Raw genomic sequence first — 21,616 nt, forward strand, 5'->3', positions numbered from 1 at the left:
TACATTCTTGACCAGACCACATTTCAGATGACAAGTCCCTAAATCCGTTTGTATGACTTTGTGAGGCAGAGCGTTTACTTTAAGGATAAATACTAGAGATTAAATCTCCACTACATCTTTAAACCAAGAGCGCCATCTAGAGGAGTAAATAAAAAAAAAAATATCACAAGTGCTTCATTTGTGCATCGCTAATCGCGGGTTCTGTGGTTTCCCATGGTCTGGAGGGGCAGTGAAGGCAACACGAGACTTTCTCATAAACTAAGCACCCCATTAGCGTGTTGCAAATTAGCATGAGAGTTTTTGTGCATAATTTGTATTCAAACACTGATGATATTGATATCGAACTCGAACTCAACAACTTAAAAATCTTACATAGAGATACAAATGTGAAAAGGGGAGTTGGCATTTGGAGTGCCAGGATAAGCAGCGCTTATCGTGTTCAGGGTCACAGGGTGCCGGAGCCCATCCTGGCTGACTCCTCCCTAAAACTGGCTCAGCCAGTCTGGCTGCAGGGTCAGTCGCAGGCCACGTAGATATGGACAACTCACGTTCATGCCGTCACGGAGTGGGAACTGGCGAGGGGGCTTGAGGCGAGATGATTGTAAATCTCTGGTTTACAAAGCACAAACACGGTCAGGCTTCCAAAAAAGATGATCGCGCTTCCTCAACCGAGTAGAACATAATTCTGCTCGAAGTTTATAAACAGCGGTAAAAGTGCCGCTAAGACCGCATTATGCTGTCATAATGGGACCATTACTGCTGTTTATACACCTGCTGTCGTGGCCATTGTTCTCGTTTCCCCTCGATCCCATTTCCTTTCTCCAGCTGTCCCTGTGTTTCCTCTATCTCAACTCAACCGGACCAGACCTGGGTTCTGTTCCAACATTTTGAACGCCAAGTTGAAATGTCGGCAACTCTGGCTTTGAATTGGCTCAAAAGCTTATTAGATAATAATAATAATTAAAACACCCCCCCCCCCTCACACACACACACACAGAGGGCATCATGGTTAACAGTGTTTACTGAGTGGGTTTAGCATTTAAGAGAAAGAAAACACCACTTTATAAACAACGACCGGACAACCAAGAATGTCACAAACAAAATGTAGAAGAAAATCTGTTGGGGATCATTTGGAATGAGTGAGTTTTAAAACGGCCACCTTGAAAAAACACACATAACATCCACATCTGTTTTACACAAAAGTGGCAAGTCGAGGCAAAAATTGGAGACAGTTGAACCACCAACAGCCATTTAGGGGGGGAAAAAAAGCCCTGCCGCCGAATTACAACGCGTGTTATTGTATTGTGTCTTTTCACACTTAATGGGCGGGCAGACAATCAAGAGACCCGCCTATTAGTCAACAAAAAGTCCATTTTCCACAGTATGCAAAAAGAAAGAAGCTATTTTATCCAGCTTGGACCGTCTTGTTTGGCTCTTAAAAAAAAAGAAGAAGTCATATTTACACCTAAACTGTACAAGTTCCCACAGTCTTAAAGGGGAAGTCAACCACAAAATATACTTTTGAAGTATATATTTTAACTCATTAACTGCCATTGACGGCTATAGACGTCAAAAATTTATTTTAACTATTTCTAATGATTTAAAAAAAAAATAATCCACTTTTGTTAACAAGAGTATGAAAACCTAGGAAAAAAATATTGTACATTTAGACCAGATATAACATTTGTGATTAATCGTGAGTTAACTATTCAAGTCATGTGAATAATTACAATTAATTAGTTTAGCTTTAGTTTTAATTGTAATTAATCGCATGACTTCAATAGTTAACTCATGATTAAATCACACATTTCATATCTGTTCTAATTGTACAATAATTTTTTTTAGGTTTTCATACTCTTGTTAGCAATACTGGAAAAAATGTTAAACTAATATAAATAGTGAATGAATGAATTTTTGACGTCTAAAGCCGTCAATGGCAGTGAATGAGTTCATATCTCCCGTACCCCTTCACGTACCCCCATTTGAGAACCACCGTTCTATGCATCCCCACTAGTCTAAATACGGTATTATGGTTAATATTGTGTTAGTGGAACATGAGTTAAGCAGCAAAATCCAGCAGTTTTTATTAATATTTGAAGGCGGCCATTTTGCCACTTGCTATCGAGTGAAAATGACATCACAGTTGCTCAGGTAACAACTGATCACAGCTCAGCTTCAGAAAACAGGCAAGCTGTGATTTTTCCTGAGCAACTGTGATGTCATCTTCAGTCGACAGCAAGTGGCAAAATGGCCGCCCCCTGAGATGGATCAAAACGGCTGGATTTTGCTTCATAACTCATATTCCACAAATCAGAATGTCACGTTTAGGCTAGCGAGCTCACATATGACGTATTATTGGCAAGAAATATTTAAGGTTGACTTCCACTTTCAAATTTGAGACCGCAGACAGAAAACCGATTCTGGCGGCGTCACCTTCCCCTCAAGAACCGAAGCTGCCCCCAGTCTGTGTGGATTTTGTTACTCAGAGTGGACCCGGATCCTCCTGGCCATTTGACTGGTAAGATTTTCCTCTCTCCTTCTTGCCGCAGTTCCAGGGCAAAGGAAGATGGCCTTTGTAAAAATTCCAGGCCAAAAGCGCCACGAGAGAAACCACCAGAAGCCCGACAACAACCTGCAGTCCGACGGCAGAGGGGCCGTCCCTCTGAGCCTCGGGTGATCGAGGTGGACCTTTCACGCTGAGCTGATACTCGGCGACGGTGGCCGAGTACTCGTCCACTTTGGAGCGCTCCAGCGACAGGCAGCGGTAGCGGCCGGCGTCCGGGTCCGAGACGTTGAGGATGAGGAGTCCGTCTTGTAGGATCTGATGGCGAAGCGAAGAGGCCACGAGACGACCGTCTTGCTCCCAGTTGGTTGTCGCCAGGTTCGACGGTGACGGGCACACGAGCTTCACGCTCCCGCCAGGCAAGAATGAGCGGCTCACAACGTGCACAGGGTCTGAAAACAAACAAAAATGTCTTAGGTTTTGGCTTTACTGGTGAAAAGAAAACATGGCGGGGCGCAGAGAAACCATGTGCCTTTCCTCACATGGTTTCTCTGTGCCCTGCCATGTTTTTTCCCATCTTTTTATTGTATTATGGATGTTTTAATTGTTTAGCACCTTGAGTTGTATTTAAATTTTCAAAAAGTTTGATTGATTGCCGGGAATTTCATAAGTTTCCCGAACGGCCGATCCATTCCATGCCAAAATTGTCACGCATCACGGCTGATTTTAATGTGCATAGTTTGATAGCGCCGACCTGAGGGGAGGAGCTGCAAGAGGTGGTGACCAGGATGTGGAGGGTCTGAGAGGGTAGCAATGATTTTTTTTTTTTCAGCAGTCCTACCTGTCCGTTGCAGTCGGCTTTTGTTGTTTGTGTTTTCACAAATCGACACAATTGTTCGGTCCACATGTTATTTAATTATTTATTTCCAAGTTATTGACCAATCTAAAGTGACAATGCAATATTAAATGTTTAACAAACATGCTGTGTTTAAAAAAAATATATATATATTATTTTTGGTCTACTGAAAAGTGCTGATTTTGGATTACGCCCTATGATTTATATTTTTTTGTGCCTTGAGAATCTTTCAAATGTAAAATATGTGCCTTGGCTCAATAAAAGGCTTAGAAACAAAAACGTTCTTTACAATAATATATTCTGTGTCCCCACCAGTAGAAACAGAGCACACGATTAATTACAATTTTTAAAAAAAACTGCTGACGGCCCAAATTTTTTAATAATCTTTTCTTCTTAAAAAAAAAAGATTAAAAAAAGAAATTAACAAAAGTGAAAACAAAAAGTTGAACTAATAGAAATAGTTGAAATGAATTTTTGACGTCTATAGCCGTCAATGGCAGTGAATGAGTTAATATGAAACGAAAAATGCACAGAGCTGTCACCAACGTCTTACAAATGCAATTATGCCATCTAGTGGCAGAAAGATGACCTCCACGCAAATCAATATCACACATTTAATCTTAACTCAATTTTATGAATTATTATGAAATTACTGTATCAATGACTAAAAAAATGCAGACATATTTCTCTTAGTTTCATATTTTTTCCACCAAGAGTATGAAAATTTTGATTTTTTTTTTTTTGTACATTTGATGTACATTCAACACAAAAAAATTAGCGATTAATCGTGAGTTAACTATTGAAGTCATGCGATTAATTACGGTTAAAAAAAAATTATCCCTGCCACCCCTAGTTTTTAACGGATGTTACTCAAATAACGGGGAACAAAAGCTGTCCTGATATTATAGCGCACCAACTCACCAGCTGTTGGACACAGAGAGGCGTTTCCATCCCTCACACTCTGGATGAGTTGCCTAAAACAGATCCCAAGGATTTCACTTAGTTTGGGTTATGTCCAACCGTCATAACGCTCTTTACATGAAGACAAACGTCTCGTCTACCTGCGTGTCCCGGAAAGGGCTACGCAACTCCCAGCATCTGCGTCCCATCCGCAGTAGGGATCCCTGGCCAGAACGCAGTCCATACAGGACAAGGATCTCCCGCAGGTGGCTTGAGGTACCTGTACTGCTCCGTAGTCCGAACCGGCATACAGCTGCCCCTGTCAATGTCGATTGCGGTGAATGCATGTCGGCTTGTCATGCCGTACGCGGTAAGCGCCGCAAGAAGCTGCAAATTACCGTGACGTGGGAAAACCTCAAGACCTTAATCGCCTCGGGAGACTGGAAGAGCTGAACTTGCTCAATGATGAACATCTCGCCGTCATAGTTTACGGCTTTGAGGAGGGCTCCATCCTCTGAAGACAATTGGATTTGCAGGATGCAAAGGAAAATCAAAGGCCGCACAGAAAGAAAAAAAACACACTTGGAATTAACTCATAGAATGATGAGGAAAAAAATGTGACCGATTTTGCGATTATTTTATAGATTAGTAGTCATTCAACATCTGATCAACATTTTCCCCTCCATTTCACTCCCTCTTCATGTTTTCCTTTTCCCCTCATCTAAGAAATTCGGGGCGCTAATTAGCGAACCGCCAGGCTTCTCGTCTCATCTCCCTCCGTTGGTCATTAGTCGGGTTTCCATCCAAATGTTTAGAAACATTTATGCAAATTTTGTGAAAATGCGCAAAACGGACATGCAATTTTTTTATTTTTGCAAATATGCACCGCGAGATGACGACGTAGTGACGGAACTTTGAGACGTTGGGAAGTTCCGGATGGGAATGTTGCTTTTGACGGACTGAACGGAAGTCGTTTGTCTTGTTGGCTTTCCTCCCGCATGGAAGCGAAGTGTGTCGTCACATCAAGAGCTGATGTTAATAAAGACATCTAAAATTCCATTCATGTTTTTTTTCTTTTAATTAATTATAAAAAGAATCGCGTTTCTTTGTCTCCCCAAACATTTCTTACTTTATCATCCGCCATTTATTGTGACTACAAACGTATCGGTCAAAACGTGCGACGTATATCCGGTTCTGTAGTCGCTTATTCGCATAATCTGTTTCCATCGGCAAAATGCTCATTTTCCTTCTTTTTTTTTTTACGCTTCAAAAACCACAACCTCCTAAAACCTTTTTTGCGAATGTTGGGCCTTTTTTCAAATTTCTGGCGTTTCCATTCAGTTTCTTTTTTGCAATTCTTGAAAATTTGAATAAAAATAGATGGATGGAAACCCACCAATTGTTGTGTAAAGGCTTCTTCCATTTTATTCCGTACACTTTTTTGACGTGCTACTCCTACCACATTTTTTCAACCGAGTCTCACCATTCCAAACTTAACATATTACAAAAAAATCATGTCAACATTGCTCGCATTTTTCTCATTCCAAAAATTCCCACTTTCCAGAAATTCGACATTTTCAAAAATTACATGTTTTTTCTTGTTTTCCCACTCTAATTTCTACTTCTTTTTTTTCTTTTCTTTTTTTTACCAATTCAAACCATTCTAAATTTTAACTGTTCCGTATCATTTTTCCTGGAAAACGCTTATTTGAGGTTTCTCCCTGTTTTTTTCTCCATGATTTTTGGGGGATAATTAATTTTTTCCTCAAATCATTTATATATTTTTTATGTGGATTTTTCAGTCTGTCAAGTGTTTTTCTGTGAAAGCACGACAGGTTTTTCGAGCTGATATCCAACAGTTAAATTTTTGCATCATTACTACACTTTTAAAAGAGAATTGTTGAAGATTAAACAAAGAATTGTTGACCAACTTAATAAAATTGCTTCAAGTCGTAAAACACGATTGAATTAAGTTAATCCAAAGTAAACGTTAACAAATTAAATCATCACAAAAAATGATCGCATGAATCAAGTATTAACGCAGATTAATCGCACTTTAATTATTAATTTTGACCACAGATTATCGTTTATCTTGGCAGCGGATGGCTACTTTAAAGGTCGCATAGGTTGTAAAGCATTTAATAAATGTTTGTGCATGACATTCAGAATATTTGTTCATGTCTAAATATTGGGGTCATTTTTTCCTCATTTGAAATGATGCAATTAACTAATTCGAAAAAGAGGAGGATAAGTGTGTGCAGTGGATCAAAAAGTGTCGAAGACGTCCTCATTACATTAAATGTCGAAAGAATTAACATGGTGCTCTTTAAATTTGCCAGGCAAAAAATGTTGATAAAAAGCCTTTTTGATAAAGCGATTAATCAAAATTCTAAGATGTAATTAATCTGATTAAAGAATGTAATCGTTTGACAGCTCTAATCCAAAGTGAATATATTAAGGGATTAATTTCACTTCATTCACTCAAAGCAGCCATTTTCACTGAAGCAACTCCCTTCGCTCCCAGCTGTTTTATTGGATTTTGACTGCTTTTGCAAGGCCCACAGCATATTGTGTTCTATTGCTTGTTCTATTGTTCTTTCCAAAGAGAGATTAGAGTCTCTTCTTTCATCATGTTTCCGTTTTGCAGGAATTAGCAGTAGAATATAGCCAAGTTTCATTATTATTCACAAATCTGTTTAAAACCCTGTCAAAAAGAGCTTCTTTTTTTTTGCAACATGGCCCTGGTTGATCTCTTATACTCTGCTGCCACCTGCTGGCCATTTTTGTGATAACTGTCAAGCATTCTCTTCAGAGGCTGCATCAAAGCCTTCTGTATTCTCTAGCATACAAAACATATATATATATATGTATATGTATATATATAAGTATATGTATATATATATATATAAGTATATGTATATATATATATATATATATATATATATATATATATATATATATATATATATATATATGTATATATATATATATATATATATATATGTATATATATATGTATATATATATATATATGTCTTGGGGAGCATGTTAATATTTAATATAGAACGTATTTATACATTTTTGGGGAGCAAATAAGTGAATTAATTCACTTTGGATGAGCTGAATTCAATCTGTGTTTGCACTTGAAACAATTTTATGAAGCTGGTCAACAATGCATTACGATTGTATTCTCCTTATTTTCCTATTATGTTTGCAACTTTATTCATTTGTTCTGGTCTCACGAAGTCAGTAGTGACATGCACGTGTACGCACACACCTGTGCCTATAAACATCACACGGTACTTCTGGCCATCCGTTGCCTCCACTTGGTTGACAACGATGCACGTGAAGGCGGCTCCCCTTCTCTCCAGTAGAGGCTTTGTGCCTATTGGCTGAATAATGTCATCCATCAGCGGCTTATCTTTGATGAAGTGAAGGGTTTGGTCCGGGAGGTTCAGAGATTGCGTTTCACACTGAGGAGCGGGGGGGAGAAAAAGAAGAAAAAAAAGTTCTGCTAAAGTATCCTCTGAAGGATAAATCGACATTCACGGATTTGTTTTGCACCCACAGATCCAGGTCGAGGGTCAGGGACCTCGCCACTATACGCCGCCCAAATGAAGGAGGTTTCCACCGGGACCAGCGTCTTGAACTGCCCCTCCGCAAACACTCGGTTGATGTCGGATATGCTGTACGCGCACACCGCAGACAGGTCGGACGTGTTGCTGAAGCAAAAATACACAAAAAGTTGAGCCGGCTGGGCTGAGACGGAACCGAAACGCTCCGCCGTCTGAGATTAAAACCAAAAAGAAAAACATACGACTGTGGGGTAAAGATGGCGTAGAATAAACATTGACTCCAGTGCTTGTTGGGGTCACACCAGCGATACGTATTCTGGATGATGTTGGGCAGCTGCGAGCCCAGGACAGGACATTCCAGACGGGCTTTCAGGAAGGATGTCCACTTTCTCTGCAAGGTCCTCCGACCTCCCGTGTCTCCCTGGGAAAACAAAGACAGCTCGTAGGACAGAAAGCTTTCCACAATGACAACATTTAAGCGCCGGATTACGCCTCTCACTTTCAACATACAGCATTTGATCAGACCACGGCTGAACTGGCCATCTGGCATACAGGGTAGATGCCCGGTGGGCCTTTTAGGGCCGATGTGGTGCTATTAAATTATTATTATTTTCCTCCAATTTAATCCCAGAGACCAGCTCATAATTTAGAGGGGGTGGCCCATTATTCCATTTCCGTATAGAGAGCAAACTGAACCAATAAACATTTCAGATCTGACAACACTTTTTTTGTTGTCATTTTTAATTTTGTTTTGTACAACTGAAGAGTTGAAACAAAAGCTAACAAAGTAACATTTGTATGGAGGAACAAAAGTGCCAAAATTAAATAAATGAATGCAGCATTAAAATATTAAATAAATGTGTCGTTAATTAATTAAATGTTTCACTTATTAATTAAATATGGAATTAAATCAATCATTGTGTTATTAACTCATTCACTGCCATTGACGGCTATAGACGTAAATAAATAATTTTAACAATTTCTATTAGTTTAACTTTTTTTTCCACTTTTGTTAACAAGAGTATGAAAACCTAGAAAAAAATATTTTACATTTAGAACAGATATACAATTTGTGATTAATTGTGAGTTAACTATTGAAGTCCTGCTATTAATTTTAATCACCTGACGCCCCTAATTTTTAATAATCTTTTTTTTTTTTAATGATTAAAAGAAATGTCTAGGTTTTCATACTCTTGTTAACAAAAGAGGGAAAAAAAATGTAAAACTAATAGAAATAGTTCAAATGAAATGTTGACGTTTATAGGCGTCAATGGCAGTGAATGAGTCAAATGTGTCATTAATTAATGAAATTACCTATATTTATTTGCATATATATATATATATATATATATATATATATATATATATATATATATAAATAATCATTTCTCTATTTAATTAATTATTTCATGGTCACTGTGTTGTGGCGTTTCACGAATTTATTTTATCTGTCAAACTCACCCATCAAAGTTTGGTGGGCAGGTCCTAACACCTGATTTCCTAACACCTGATTGGTCACCCTGCTCACCAAGTCGAGGCAAATCCATGTCAGAATAATGAATTGATGCATAGCGAAGAGCTAGTAAACACAATTCGATAGGCTAGGTGGCGCTATTGACCTCTATTGCTACGTTACCCATTAGACTCAGATTTACGCTCTCATGAGGTGCTTTTTGAAACGTGTTGAAAGGGAAGTCACTTTTTCTGCATTTCCTGTAGTCATGTGACCCCGCCCAGTAAAAGGAAGAAAAGGAAGGTGGGCGTACAGGGCCACACGCTTGTGTGTCGGAATTGCTTCCTGACGGGGCTCCATACACGCATACTATTTATTCTCATGACTTTCAGCGTTAGCGTTAGCCGTTAGCGTGACGTGACCGCCTACAAGCACTGCGAGATCTCGCGAGAGTCGAGGCGGGACATTTCGAGAACTACGCCTCAGAAGCAAATCGCTCTTCAATGGAAACACCAACAAGTCAAAACTCTACTTTAGCGAAATAGTAGAAATATCGCTTTTGTTTTCATGTTGGTTTTGCACAATAACAAGCATCGATCACTCTATGTCAGCAAAAAAATCCATCACCGTAGCCGCCATGTTTCTAACCTCTTCAGGCCGAAGCAGTCGATTAAACAAGATTTGAGTGAATCAGCCCCGCCCATTAACTTTGACGGGCGAGTTTGACGGATAAAATAAATTCATGAAACGCTGAAACACATAAATACAGAAATAATTATTTATATATATTTAGATATTTAGGTAATTTAATTAATAGCACACTTATTTAATTATTGTAATTAATTCCATATATAATTAATAAATTACACTTATTTCATGACACATTCATTTAATTATATATTTATTTAATTTTGGCACTTTTGGTCCCCCATATTTGGCCTCTATCAGCATCATTCAATCTTGTATGACCACATTCTGCAAAATCAACTACTAGGGTTGGGTTTAAAAAAATAAAAATTAAAAATGGATTCATTAAACCATGAATAGATTATTTTAATTTATTTATTATTATTATTTAATTTTAATTAAATATTATTATTATTATTTCCCCCCATAAATTAACAAGAAAATATAATTTAAAAATGTTTTTTTTGTATTGTACTGTTTCCTTGAAATTTACTGTTCACATGAATTGAAAAGTATTTTCTTACATTTATGAAAGACCTGATTTATTGCACTTTAGGACAAGTCAGAATCGTTTTAATTTATATTTACAATGATTGAATTAGAACTATGAAAACAATTTCATCTCATCCATGCTGATGTCAACGTTTGTGTAACATGATAACGCGCCAAGTAAAGGAAACGTGAAGAAAGCAGGTTGCGCTACAAAGTTGTGAAAGCGTTATGATGAAACGAGAGCGAGGAAGTTTGGTTTTGTTTTGTTCACCTTGCAGACACGGGCAACACGGGAAACCACCACCGGTTTCCTGTAGCAGTCGTACTCGACTGCCGTCTCGCTGAAAAACAAGTAGACCTTGTCGTCGTCGTCGTCGTCGCCGCCCTGGTGGCTTTGTGGCATCTGAGCCAGGGAGACAAAGTTGGGCTCTGATATGGAGAAGAGAGGAACAACAATATGACTCGTCAGCAGCTGATTCCGTTGGAAAAGAAGAAGAAAAAAAATGCTCCAAAAAGGTCAAGCACACGTCACCGTTGAGCCAGGAGATTTTAATCTCAGTGCGAATGGGAGGAGAGCTGCGCATCAAGACCAATTCCGAGCCCAGGAAGTTCATTGAAGTGGCCGAGTACAAGCTGTCGTCTGCCAAAAACGCACATGCATACATTTACGGTCGCGTACAGTAACAAATGGGTGTCAAAATGTATGCGCTAATGTTGAGTTGATTTAAAGCTCATTTAAAGCCACTCATTTTTTTCAACAAGAGATTAATGGAAAAGCCTGTAGTGGATTTCCAGTTGCAACGCAGCAGACGTTGTCCACGTCAACATTTAGTAGTAATACAGTTTATAATAAATAGTGCTGTCAAAGTTAAAGCATTAACTGATCAATTAATCAAAAAAAAAAGATTGCATTAATCATGAATTAATTGCACTATTAAATCATTCACTGCCATTGACGGCTATCGACGTCAAAAATTCATTTGAACTATTTCTATTAGTTTCACATTTTTTTCCACTTTTGTTAAAAAGCGTATGAAAACCTATAAAAAAAAATGTATTTGGAACAGATGTAAAATGTGTGATTAATCTTGAGTTAACTAGTGAAGTCATGTGATTAATTACAATTAAAACTTTAATCGCCTGATGCCCCTAATAAAAAAAGAAAGAAAAGATTATTAAAAATTAAGGGCGTCAGACGATTAAATGATTAATTAATAGTTAACTCACGATTAATCACAAATTTTATATATGTTCTAAATGTACAATAAAAACTTTTTCTAGGTTTTCAGTCTTGTTAACAAAAGTGGGAACATTTTAAACTAATAGAAATAGTTCAAATGAATTTTTGACGTCTAAAGCCGTCAATGGCAGTGAAGGAGTTAAGCTATTAATTATTATATACTATTAATCAAAATTCTAAGATGTGATTAGTCTGATTAAAAAATTTCATCGTTTGACAGCTCTAATAATAATGCATATATTTGTGGAGGCTGGGGTCAAGTTGTATTTTACAAAATTTCACAAGTTTACTACGTCTTACAGATGCAATTATGCCATCTAGTGGCAGACAAATGACCGCAACACAAATCAATATCACACTCGTTTTTGACAGTACAGTACATCTTTTTAATTTTAACTCAATTTTATGAATGATTATGAAATTACCGTATCAATGACTAAAAGATGCAGCCATATTTCCATTTAAGATTTGTTCCACTTTTATGTTAAGAGTATGAAAACTTGTATTGTACTTTTTGAACAGATATCAAATATGCAATTAATCGAGTTAACTCGTGCAATAAATGCCGATGAAAAAAATGTAATCGCCTGACACCCCTAGTTTCTAACATGCAATGTCTACTCACCAACCATGATGGAGGCATGCCTTTGGGAGGGATTAAACGGACATTTCCCTTTCCCGTCTTCACTCGTCATCTCCCGAGTCAGTTTCCCATTTTCGTAGGACTACGAAGATAATCGCAACACATTTGATTTCAGACTTTTCTTTGCATGAAACATGAGCGCCGCGCAAGAACATGAACGCGTCTCACCAGGAAATCACACTCGGGATCAAACGCGTTGGTTCCGCACACATACATCCTGTTATCCGCCATCTTGTGCAGGATCTTGATATAGTTCTTGCATTCTGTCTGTTTGGGGGAAAAAAGCAACAAGTGTGTTAAGTTGAACATTTGAAGGATTTTGAATAAGCCCCCAAAATATTGTAAACTCACTTCAAGATCTCGTCCTTTGTTGTGACAGTCACTCTTTTGCTGTTGAGTCACTTCCCATCTCACCTGTGAAACATTCGTAGTGTCAGCCTTTTTAACACAGATGACTTTTGTGTCATAACCGGGACAGATTTTGAATTGCTTATTTCAATTTGTTCCAAAATGGCACGCAAAAAACTCTTCTTAAAGTATATATTTTTTAAAGTCATCACGTTTACAATGTGCAAGTCAACCTTAAACATTTCTTGACGATAATATGTTAAATGTGACCTCACAAGTCTAAACATGACATTCTGATTAATATTAGATTTTTATGAAGCAAAATCCAGCCATTTTTGTCCATCTCAGGGGGCGGGCGGCCATTTTGCCACTTACTGTCGACTGTGGATGACATCACAGATGCTCAGGGATCAGGCAACGGCCAATCACAGCTCACCTGTTTTCTGAAGCTGCGCTGTGATTGGTTGTCACCCGAGACACATTGATGCTACCATCAGTCGACAGCAAGTGACAAAATGGCCGCCCCCTGAGATGGATAAAAACGGCTGGATTTTGCTGCTTAACTCATATTCCACAAATACCAACCAGAACACCATATTTAGGCTAGTAGGGCTGCATAGAACTTAATATGATTGTTTTTATGCACTGCTGCGGTTTGGCTAACGAGATAACAGGTATGTCACCGCGCACTCCACTTTTGTCTGTCGGAGCGGACTTGGTCCCGCTCTCCCTCCACCATGCATTTTCTAAGCAGATGTGTGACAAAAAAATCTATATTTTAAGTGCACATGCGCACAATGTGCTTGTAACACATTTCATTTTTCATGATGCATTTCTCAACATAAAGCACATAATGTGATTTTTTAAATTTCTTTTGCTAATGGAATTGCTCTTTCCATTCAAGGACGGTTAGAAAACTGCTGAACAACTACAGTATGTTCATTCTGCATATTATTCCAAATCAGCAAAAAAAATTCTCCCATCAAGTGGTGAATGGTGATATTACAATTTAAAAATGCAGTGGGTGCATATTTTGCAGTTCGACATCCGTGAACTGGCAAATTTTCAATTCCACCCCAATATGTAAAAAAATATATTAAAAAAACTAAAAAAATAAATAAATAAATAAAAATCCAGTTTTTTTTCTGGTATTGTTTTTCCCCATTTACATTTTTAATGCGTATCAGCATTTTGGGGGAAATAATTATTTGGGTTTAGAAAAAACATTAAAAAAACAAACATTTTTTAAAAATATTTTTAGGAGAGGCATGGTGGGGTTCAATCAAGGGGCCGCAGTGTGTGGTCACGGCCGCCAGTTGCCCACCCCTGGTCCAGGATGTGAGCGACCGCAGTGGTACCTCGGAGTTTGAACATAATTCGTTCCTGCAAAGTGTTCAAAGTCCGAATTGTTCAACCTCCAAAACATTTTTTCCCCATAGGAAATAATGTAAATGCAATTAATCCGTTCTCAAGTTCCAAAAACAGAAAATTCCTATTTTAATTTCTATTTATGTTTTTTACATTTACAGTACAGTACAGTATTTAAACAATAAAAATACCTTACCTTACCTGTTGTGGTGTGATGGCATTAGTGGATGAGAAATGCCACGTTAATGTTTGCTTTAGTTCAGGCATTTTTTAACTCACATTTTTGGGGCTGAAGTCCGAATTGTACGAGTTCCGAGACGTTCAAACTCCGAGGTTCCACTGTACATGCTTAACTTAAGGCTTCAATAAAGTATACAGGCCGGACAAAAAGTCATTTGTCCTTTCATTCCATTCCAACAGGGAGTGTGTGTGAATAACTGCCGCTATACGTCATGATCCTCCTTTTTCCCCCAGAAGGTTTTATTGCCATTGCTCCGCGCCATAAAATGGTAAATCATTGAGGATTTATGGGGCGGATTTTCAAACGATAATTCAACAATTCTTACAGAGGCCCGTTTCTTGGAGATGTCGTCAAGGTCGAGCGCGAAGAGCGCCTCCCTGGCGCCCAGCAGCAGCAGTTTCATGTCCTCTCGCAACAGCATGACGGTGTAGTTGGACACGCCCTCCTCGTGAAAGAGGCGAGCGTCGCCGCCTGAGGGAGGGACAGACGGGGGTCAACTCAAGAGTCATTGTTTGGAATCTAGTAAGGGATCCACAACCTCCACTAGTTTTTTTTTGGGGGGGACAAAAACATGTGATGGTGCACAGGTGTGCCTTAGACTGCCCGCATTAAAAGGCCACTCTGAAAGGTGCAGTTTTGTTTTGGGGGGGGGGGGGGGGGTCTAATCAGCATCTTGATATGGCACACCTGTGAGGTGGGACGGATTATCTCGGCAAAGAAGATGTGCTCACTATCATAGATTTAGACTGCTTTGTGAACAATATTTGAGAGAAATGGCGATATTGTGTATTTGGAAGAAGTTTTAGATTTTTGAGTTCATCTTATAACAAATGGGAGTAAAAACAGAAGTGTGGCATTTATATTTTGTATTTGTCTGTTTGTGTAATTGTTGTAAGCACACTTCTGCAGAGGAGCTAATACTCTTGCACGCTCTCTCACAATGAGAGCGCCACTGCCACCTTCTGTAGTGGATGTGCAACTGCACTTTATTCTAGTACAGCAAAAAAAAAAAAAAAAAAGGCCCCTGAGGTAGAATTTTGTAAAGTTGTCGTAGTGAACGCTTAAAAGACTGCAAGTCAAAGTATTTAGTAAGTTAACAACTAATTGAAATAGATAAATAAATCTTAAGAAAAAAAAAAGAAATGGATAAATTGTTTTTCACATTATTTCATGGTTCATTTGCTTTTTTTAGCGGAAGCCTAATCTATAAAATCAAAATATTAATAATAATAAAAAAAGAAGATATTGTAATACTGATTAATGTATTGCTTTTAGAGTTGTCAAAATGAATTGATTAATCGACAAGTAATCGAGTATCAAATTAATCAACATCTATTTTAATAATTGAGTAATCATTTGGAGCCATTTTTCCATGATTTTTTTTCCAAATCCTCTGATTTCAGATATATCAACAGCAATGCACTAATTGCTTTGTGTTTGTTAGAAAATACATGGGAAGAGGACATTAAAAATTGTTTGCAATTATACGAGGGTAATTCAATAAATAAGGTGAATTTTTCACTATAAGGACTTCTAATACGGATAGAAGCTTACTTTTTTTTTTAATTATCCGTTTTACTTCTCTTTCACATGGATTTAATTTCCTGTGCGCAGATGTGAAAAGTGTGTGACAGTGCTAGGAGACTACGTTGAATAATAATAATAATAATAAAAATAAGTAAGCTTTTATCTGTATTAGATGTCCTTATAGTGAAAACTTCACCTCATTTATTGAACGACCCTGGTATTATTTTTCAATGAATTCCAGAAGGAGCACAATGTTGATCGGGAGCAGCTGGCATTTGATTGGGGCAAAGATGATTTGAGATTCAAGTGTTTTGAGTCACAAATTAAACTCTTAAAGGGGAAATGGACCCAATAAAAAAATTCTTGACAAAAATATGTGCTATGCATCCCCACTAGTCTAAATATAGTATTCTGGTTATTATTGCATTAGTGGAACACGACTTAAGCAGCAAAATCCAGCTGTTCTTATCAATCTCAGAAGGCGGCCATTTTGCCACTTGCTGTCAACTGAAAATTACATCACAGCATCTACGCGAAATTCAAACACAATCTGCTTCTTCCTCTGGTTGTTGAATCGGTGAATTTCTGTGGATCTCACTCTGCTTCATCTATCCTTCCTTCCTTTCTTTAGTCTTTCCTTTGGTCTCGTGAGGTCTCCCTAATTGGTTGGAATTTAAATGTTTCTGGGGTTGGTGAAAGATTCTGGTTGGTAACCCGGTGATGTCTGGTCGGTGCTGGATTTAACTTTTTTTTTCTTTTTTCTTTGATCCTTCCTCGGGTCTCCTGACAACCTCACGACTCTAGCTGGATTCTGAAGTATTCGGTTTAGGTGAACGGTATGGGATTTTTTAATGGACTTTAGGTGAATTAATGAGCACACACACATACAAAAAAAAAGTGAGAAAGCGCAATGATGACCGAATGAACAATACTGAGCTCTCTCTCTCTCTCTCAAAAAAAAAAATTACATCACAGTTACTCAAGTCTCAGTAACAACCAATCACAGCTCAGCTTCAGAAAACAGGTGAGCTGAGATCGGTCGTTGCCTGAGCAACTGTGATGTCATCTTCAGTCGACAGCAAGTGGCAAAATGGCCGCCACCCTGAGATGGATCAAAACAACTGGATTTTGCTTGATAACTCCACAAATGTAATATTCATCGGAATGTCATGTTTAAACTAGTGAGGTCACATATACAGTATTATTGTCAAGAAACGCTTAAGGTCGACTTCCCCTTTTATGTTAAGGCACCGCCGCATTTCCTTTATGATTTTCATTTGATTTTGGGAGGCGCCATTGTAATCGGGTCACCCAAGGTTTCGCAAGACGGTAACAACACTCACTGTGATAGGGCACATATCTGCGAGGGACGCAGTCCGAGGGCGAGTCCTCCTCCAGCATCAAGGCCAGAGGTAGGAACCAAAACACGCTGACGGAGAGCAGGGCCCGCATGGCTTCTTTTTGTGTGCTGAGGGCAATTTAAGATGCAACGCTTCAGTCATCCAGTCGTAGCGCAGGCAACCAGTGGCGTCATCTGCGAAGCGCTGCACTGCGGACTGAGCGAAGGGCCCCTTCAGCGCCGCCGCTCGGCAGGCGGTCCATGGTGAGATGGAAGACAACAGACCGGGGGAAGGCTGAAAGACGCAAAGTTGCACAGGCGTCAAATACTTGAAAAATGATCTCGAGCAAACAAACACAAAGGAGATGGGGAAGAAAAGGCTGCAGCGTGGCAGTCGTTCTGTCAGCGCCATAGTGATGTTAATGCGGGGCCGTGAAAAGCATTCAGCGGGGCGTCAACTTCAGCTCTCCCGCAAAAACCAACAGAGATTCACACACAGCGAGCCAAAGCCTGGAGGACGCGCCAGAAGGCGTGCTTGTAACGCTGCTTTTGCAACCGTGGTTTCCCAAATGCTGCTCTTTTGATTCCAAGCTCGTTCGAGTGCGCAAGCCCAGGCTCGTTTCTTGCCGTTGTCTCCTGACTGATTAAGACAAAAGTGCTGAGTGGGTGCGCGCTGGCGTCTGCGCCAAGAGCCGATGAGCCGCAGCATGTCGGAGAATGTCGTTCTGTTGAGGCAGTTCACATTTTTTTCAGCCTGAGGCCAAAGCCAGACGTTGACAACGCACACGCACTACCTTGACTGGCGTATCTTTACTCAAAATGGAGGACCAAAACTGCCAACATTTAATATAAACAAATAAAATGAATACATAAATAAATGTGAAAATGAAAGCAAAGATAAGAAAATAAATATAAATGGAAATAAAAAAACATATATATATATATATATATATATATATATATATATATAGTTTTAAGGGTGGGAATCTTTGAATGTCTCACAATTCGATTCGATTCCGATTTTTGGGTCTGCGATTTGATTCAGATTCGATTTTCGATTAAGAACGATTTTTTTTAATTAGCCCGCTACTCGCGGCATTTTTATCACTCAAAAGAACGGCTCCACACTGCAAAAAAAAAAAAAAACTTTTATCGGAATAACTTGATCGTGACTTTTTCCTTCTACTCTCTAATGTGGCTACAACTTAACAGTGTATTAGACCGCGTGGAACCACACTGCCCCTAAGTGGCCAAACCGGGTACAACACGAACAGCGCTCCAAATAAAGACACACACAGACAAAGGCAAGACAGTATAAAATAATTTAAATTAAATCGATTTTGGGACATTTAAAATCGATTCTGAATCGTACTAAATAAGAATCGCGATTCTTATGAGAATCCATTTTTGGGCACACCCCTAATATATATATATATATATATATATATATATATACTTTATTTATTTATTAAATGTTTTAATTATATTTTATATCCGTTTTTATTTCTTTGTAATTTTGGCAGTTTTGGACCCCCATATGAGCAGAACCATGTGCTTGTTGAAGATATGCATCAAAAATATGTTTAAGAATGCTGACAGCTTTGCTTTTAGTGTTACCAAGATTTGAGCGTACGCGTCTCACTTTAACGAATCCCTCGACATCTTTACTCGCTGCCCAAATCCCCGCCCCTCACCAACACGCACAAGCATAATTTTCAAACATGGCCATTCATCATGCCGTATGAAACGGTGACGTTGTGATAGTCACAGTACCCTGTGCAGGGCTAGAAATATTAAGCTAGCATTGCTAGCATGGGCTGATTACTGGTTTACAGTGGTTTTAAAAAGTCAAGGCTTTTTCTTTTCTTTATTGAAAGGATAGCTAAAGCAGGGCACAATAGGATTGGCTGCTTGCAGACTTGTATAAACGCGCCACCTCTTTGAAACTAATTGCCTTCAATTCACTTTTTTCCCGTCCTCGGCATAACAGAAGAGGGAGGGATCAAGACCACATACTGCAAACACAGATGACTTTTTTTCTCTGATTAATGTACATTGTCCTTATGAGAGAGAGAAAAATGTCTGTGGGTACTAGTTAGCCCCAAGGACAACATGAGTAACCCACGGGTCTTTTCTAAAACTATCTCATCATTGATGGGGCACTGTGACTTGCTAAGATGTCATAAAAAAAGAAGAATGTTAACATTATTTATTTAAACTTAACATGATGCACATTTCCTCAGTACTAAATATTCTATATAAAAATTAAAAAAACATAATAGATTGTATTCAATGGGGGGTGGGGGGGGGGGTCTGATTTCGTTTACCCAGATATAAAAATTAAAAAAAGGACATTATAGAGCTGTAATTTTGATATACCGTGAAACTGTGATATTATTGCTCATAGTCATCACACCGTCAGAATTTAATGTTGGCCCATACCTAAATGCATGCTTTCATAATGGAGTGTTTCTATGACAGTAACTATTAGTTTGAAGTTTCAGCTTTTGGAAAGTACAGGCAATTTAAAATCAAAAAGGTAATAAATAAGTTAGTCACGCTTTTTGTTTTTCCACATCCTGTCGTAAAAAAATTAATAAAATCGAATGAGTAGTACAAAATGGGTCCATAGAGGTCAGATTATTATTATTTTTTTGACAAATGTAATTTCAGAATCGGACAAACTCCTATTCACACCTATTGGAGTTTTCAATTAACCTAACACGCATGTTTTGGGGATGTGGGATGAACCGGGAGCATGCTGTACGCTTTTGTAGTAATTTTAGTAAACTACTTTTTATATCTTTACTTAAGGTACATGGGAACATGCAATGATGCATATTCATGCTATCAAACATCAAGAATATTTTAAGGAGGCCTACTTTTTTTTGTATTGTTTGGGAGGCTATTATTCAGAAATAATGGCCCATGTCCATAATTCCAATAACAGATTGAAGCATCAACAATATCATAAAATGATAATAATGATTGTCATGAAACAATTGCTTCCCTTTTTAGTTGACTTTTAGAACTCTACAGGTGTGGTTCTTTTTGTTTGTTTGTTTAAGAATAGCCTCTGAATATACATGACAAAGCACCAAAAACATGTTTACGGAGTAGCTCGTGACTAGAGCGCGAGTAACACTTCCTGATGCTTATCCAATATTGGACGGCACTTGGTACGCTTCTTAGTGTTCTGAAAAATACAAATACATGTCATTTATTTACAAACCGTCTGCGGCCAACACGTCCAGAATCACTGACTGAGGTACTATATTTTCCAGAATGTCCCACCTCAATTCACGTTTAGATGCAAATGACCTAGATTTGCTAAATGCAGTTGAGAAGTGATCATTTGTACTAGTTAAGCAAAAGGGATAACACCTGACCTGTGCAAAGGCTAATACTGTAGTGGCTATTCACCTTCATTGAACAAAGGCATATATTCTACAAATAAAAATGACAGAAAATGTGACTATGCTGAAATATGGATGATATGGTCTCAATTTATATACAGATTAGTGTGACATCTGGAACTGCTTACCTGAATTTGAACACAAAACTACTGGTCTTAATAAATGGCAATAGGTGGATAAGCAAATTAACTCGAGCTATAGAACATTTCATTGTTCAGTCCATAATTAAATGTCATCGACGCAACGCAGATAGATTATTTGTAGTAAATTAGTATTTTTTTTGGACCAAGGAAGTTTAACTGCATCTCTGTGGCTAGGGGAATTACTACACAGTATTTAAATACTTTAGTGATCTTGAACGATTCAGCTTGACCCACATTCAAAAATACACAAGGAGGGCGCATTAATCCAGTGTGTACAGTCAACGTTAGACGTTAATCGCTTACCTGAACACGCCCTCAATATTATTATTTTTTAAGTCCCGCCCCTGATTTACTTTCTAGACAAGGAGCGCGCATTAATCCAAACATGTGAACAGTCAATAATAAATCACTCACCTGCGATTCGACACGCCTCTTACACCACAAGAAAAAAAATAGTCCCTCGCCACCTGTTTCCACTTTACTCATACACTCCAAAATCACCGATAATAATCACATTTTGGTAGTTGGTGAAAAAAATATGTTAAATGACGAATTAAAAGTTGTTTAGGGGGTAAAAATGTGTCGTTGTTATTTCCTGTTAGAAGTATCCGAGCAAAAACAGCCCCAAAAAAGAGAAGGTTGCGCTTTTACTTTGCCCTAAAAAAAGCAGCAAATATTCCTTCTTGCAGAAAAAAAGCGTTCGGTATTGTGTAAATGAAGATAGTTGCTGGTGCGCGTCGGTTCCTCGCAGTCTTTCTTGTGTCTTGTCAAGGAAGCGTTAAGACGGCAAAAGGTGCTGAACTCTGGTCTTGTTTAATCCTACGCACACACACTCTGGCGCACACACATTCTTGCACTCTACACTACTACGGCGTGTGTGGAAGA

General features: G+C 38.4%; 1 protein-coding gene across 1 annotated transcript; it reads right to left on the bottom strand.

The window, feature by feature from the left end:
• Nucleotides 1-1,003: 1,003 nt before the first annotated feature.
• On the bottom strand, nt 1,004-21,616 carry sema4e (semaphorin 4e). Its single transcript, XM_086087941.1, has 15 exons — nt 21,146-21,616; nt 17,177-17,467; nt 14,632-14,777; nt 12,701-12,763; nt 12,518-12,616; nt 12,332-12,431; nt 10,999-11,106; nt 10,738-10,895; nt 8,077-8,255; nt 7,828-7,981; nt 7,537-7,732; nt 4,658-4,773; nt 4,421-4,578; nt 4,281-4,333; nt 1,004-2,955 (listed from the first exon to the last, which is right to left on the bottom strand). The coding sequence occupies exons 2-15, from the start codon at nt 17,283-17,285 to the stop codon at nt 2,483-2,485; spliced, it is 2,112 nt and encodes a 703-aa protein (XP_085944067.1). The 5' UTR covers nt 17,286-17,467; nt 21,146-21,616; the 3' UTR covers nt 1,004-2,482.

Source organism: Leptonotus elevatus, chromosome 1 (genome assembly GCF_054856555.1).
Source record: "Leptonotus elevatus isolate MCC_2025b chromosome 1, RoL_Lele_1.0, whole genome shotgun sequence".
NCBI lineage: Eukaryota > Metazoa > Chordata > Actinopteri > Syngnathiformes > Syngnathidae > Leptonotus > Leptonotus elevatus.

Excerpts from the sequence above, each read along its gene's own strand:
- sema4e (XM_086087941.1), bottom strand. The coding sequence starts at position 17,285 with ATGCGGGCCCTGCTCTCCGTCAGCGTGTTTTGGTTCCTACCTCTGGCC. Across the intron at positions 12,432-12,517 it reads ATCCCGAGTGTGATTTCCTG|TCCTACGAAAATGGGAAACT; the intron begins GTGAGACGCGTT and ends TTATCTTCGTAG. Across the intron at positions 8,256-10,737 it reads GTGTTGCCCGTGTCTGCAAG|GGAGACACGGGAGGTCGGAG; the intron begins GTGAACAAAACA and ends TTGTTTTCCCAG.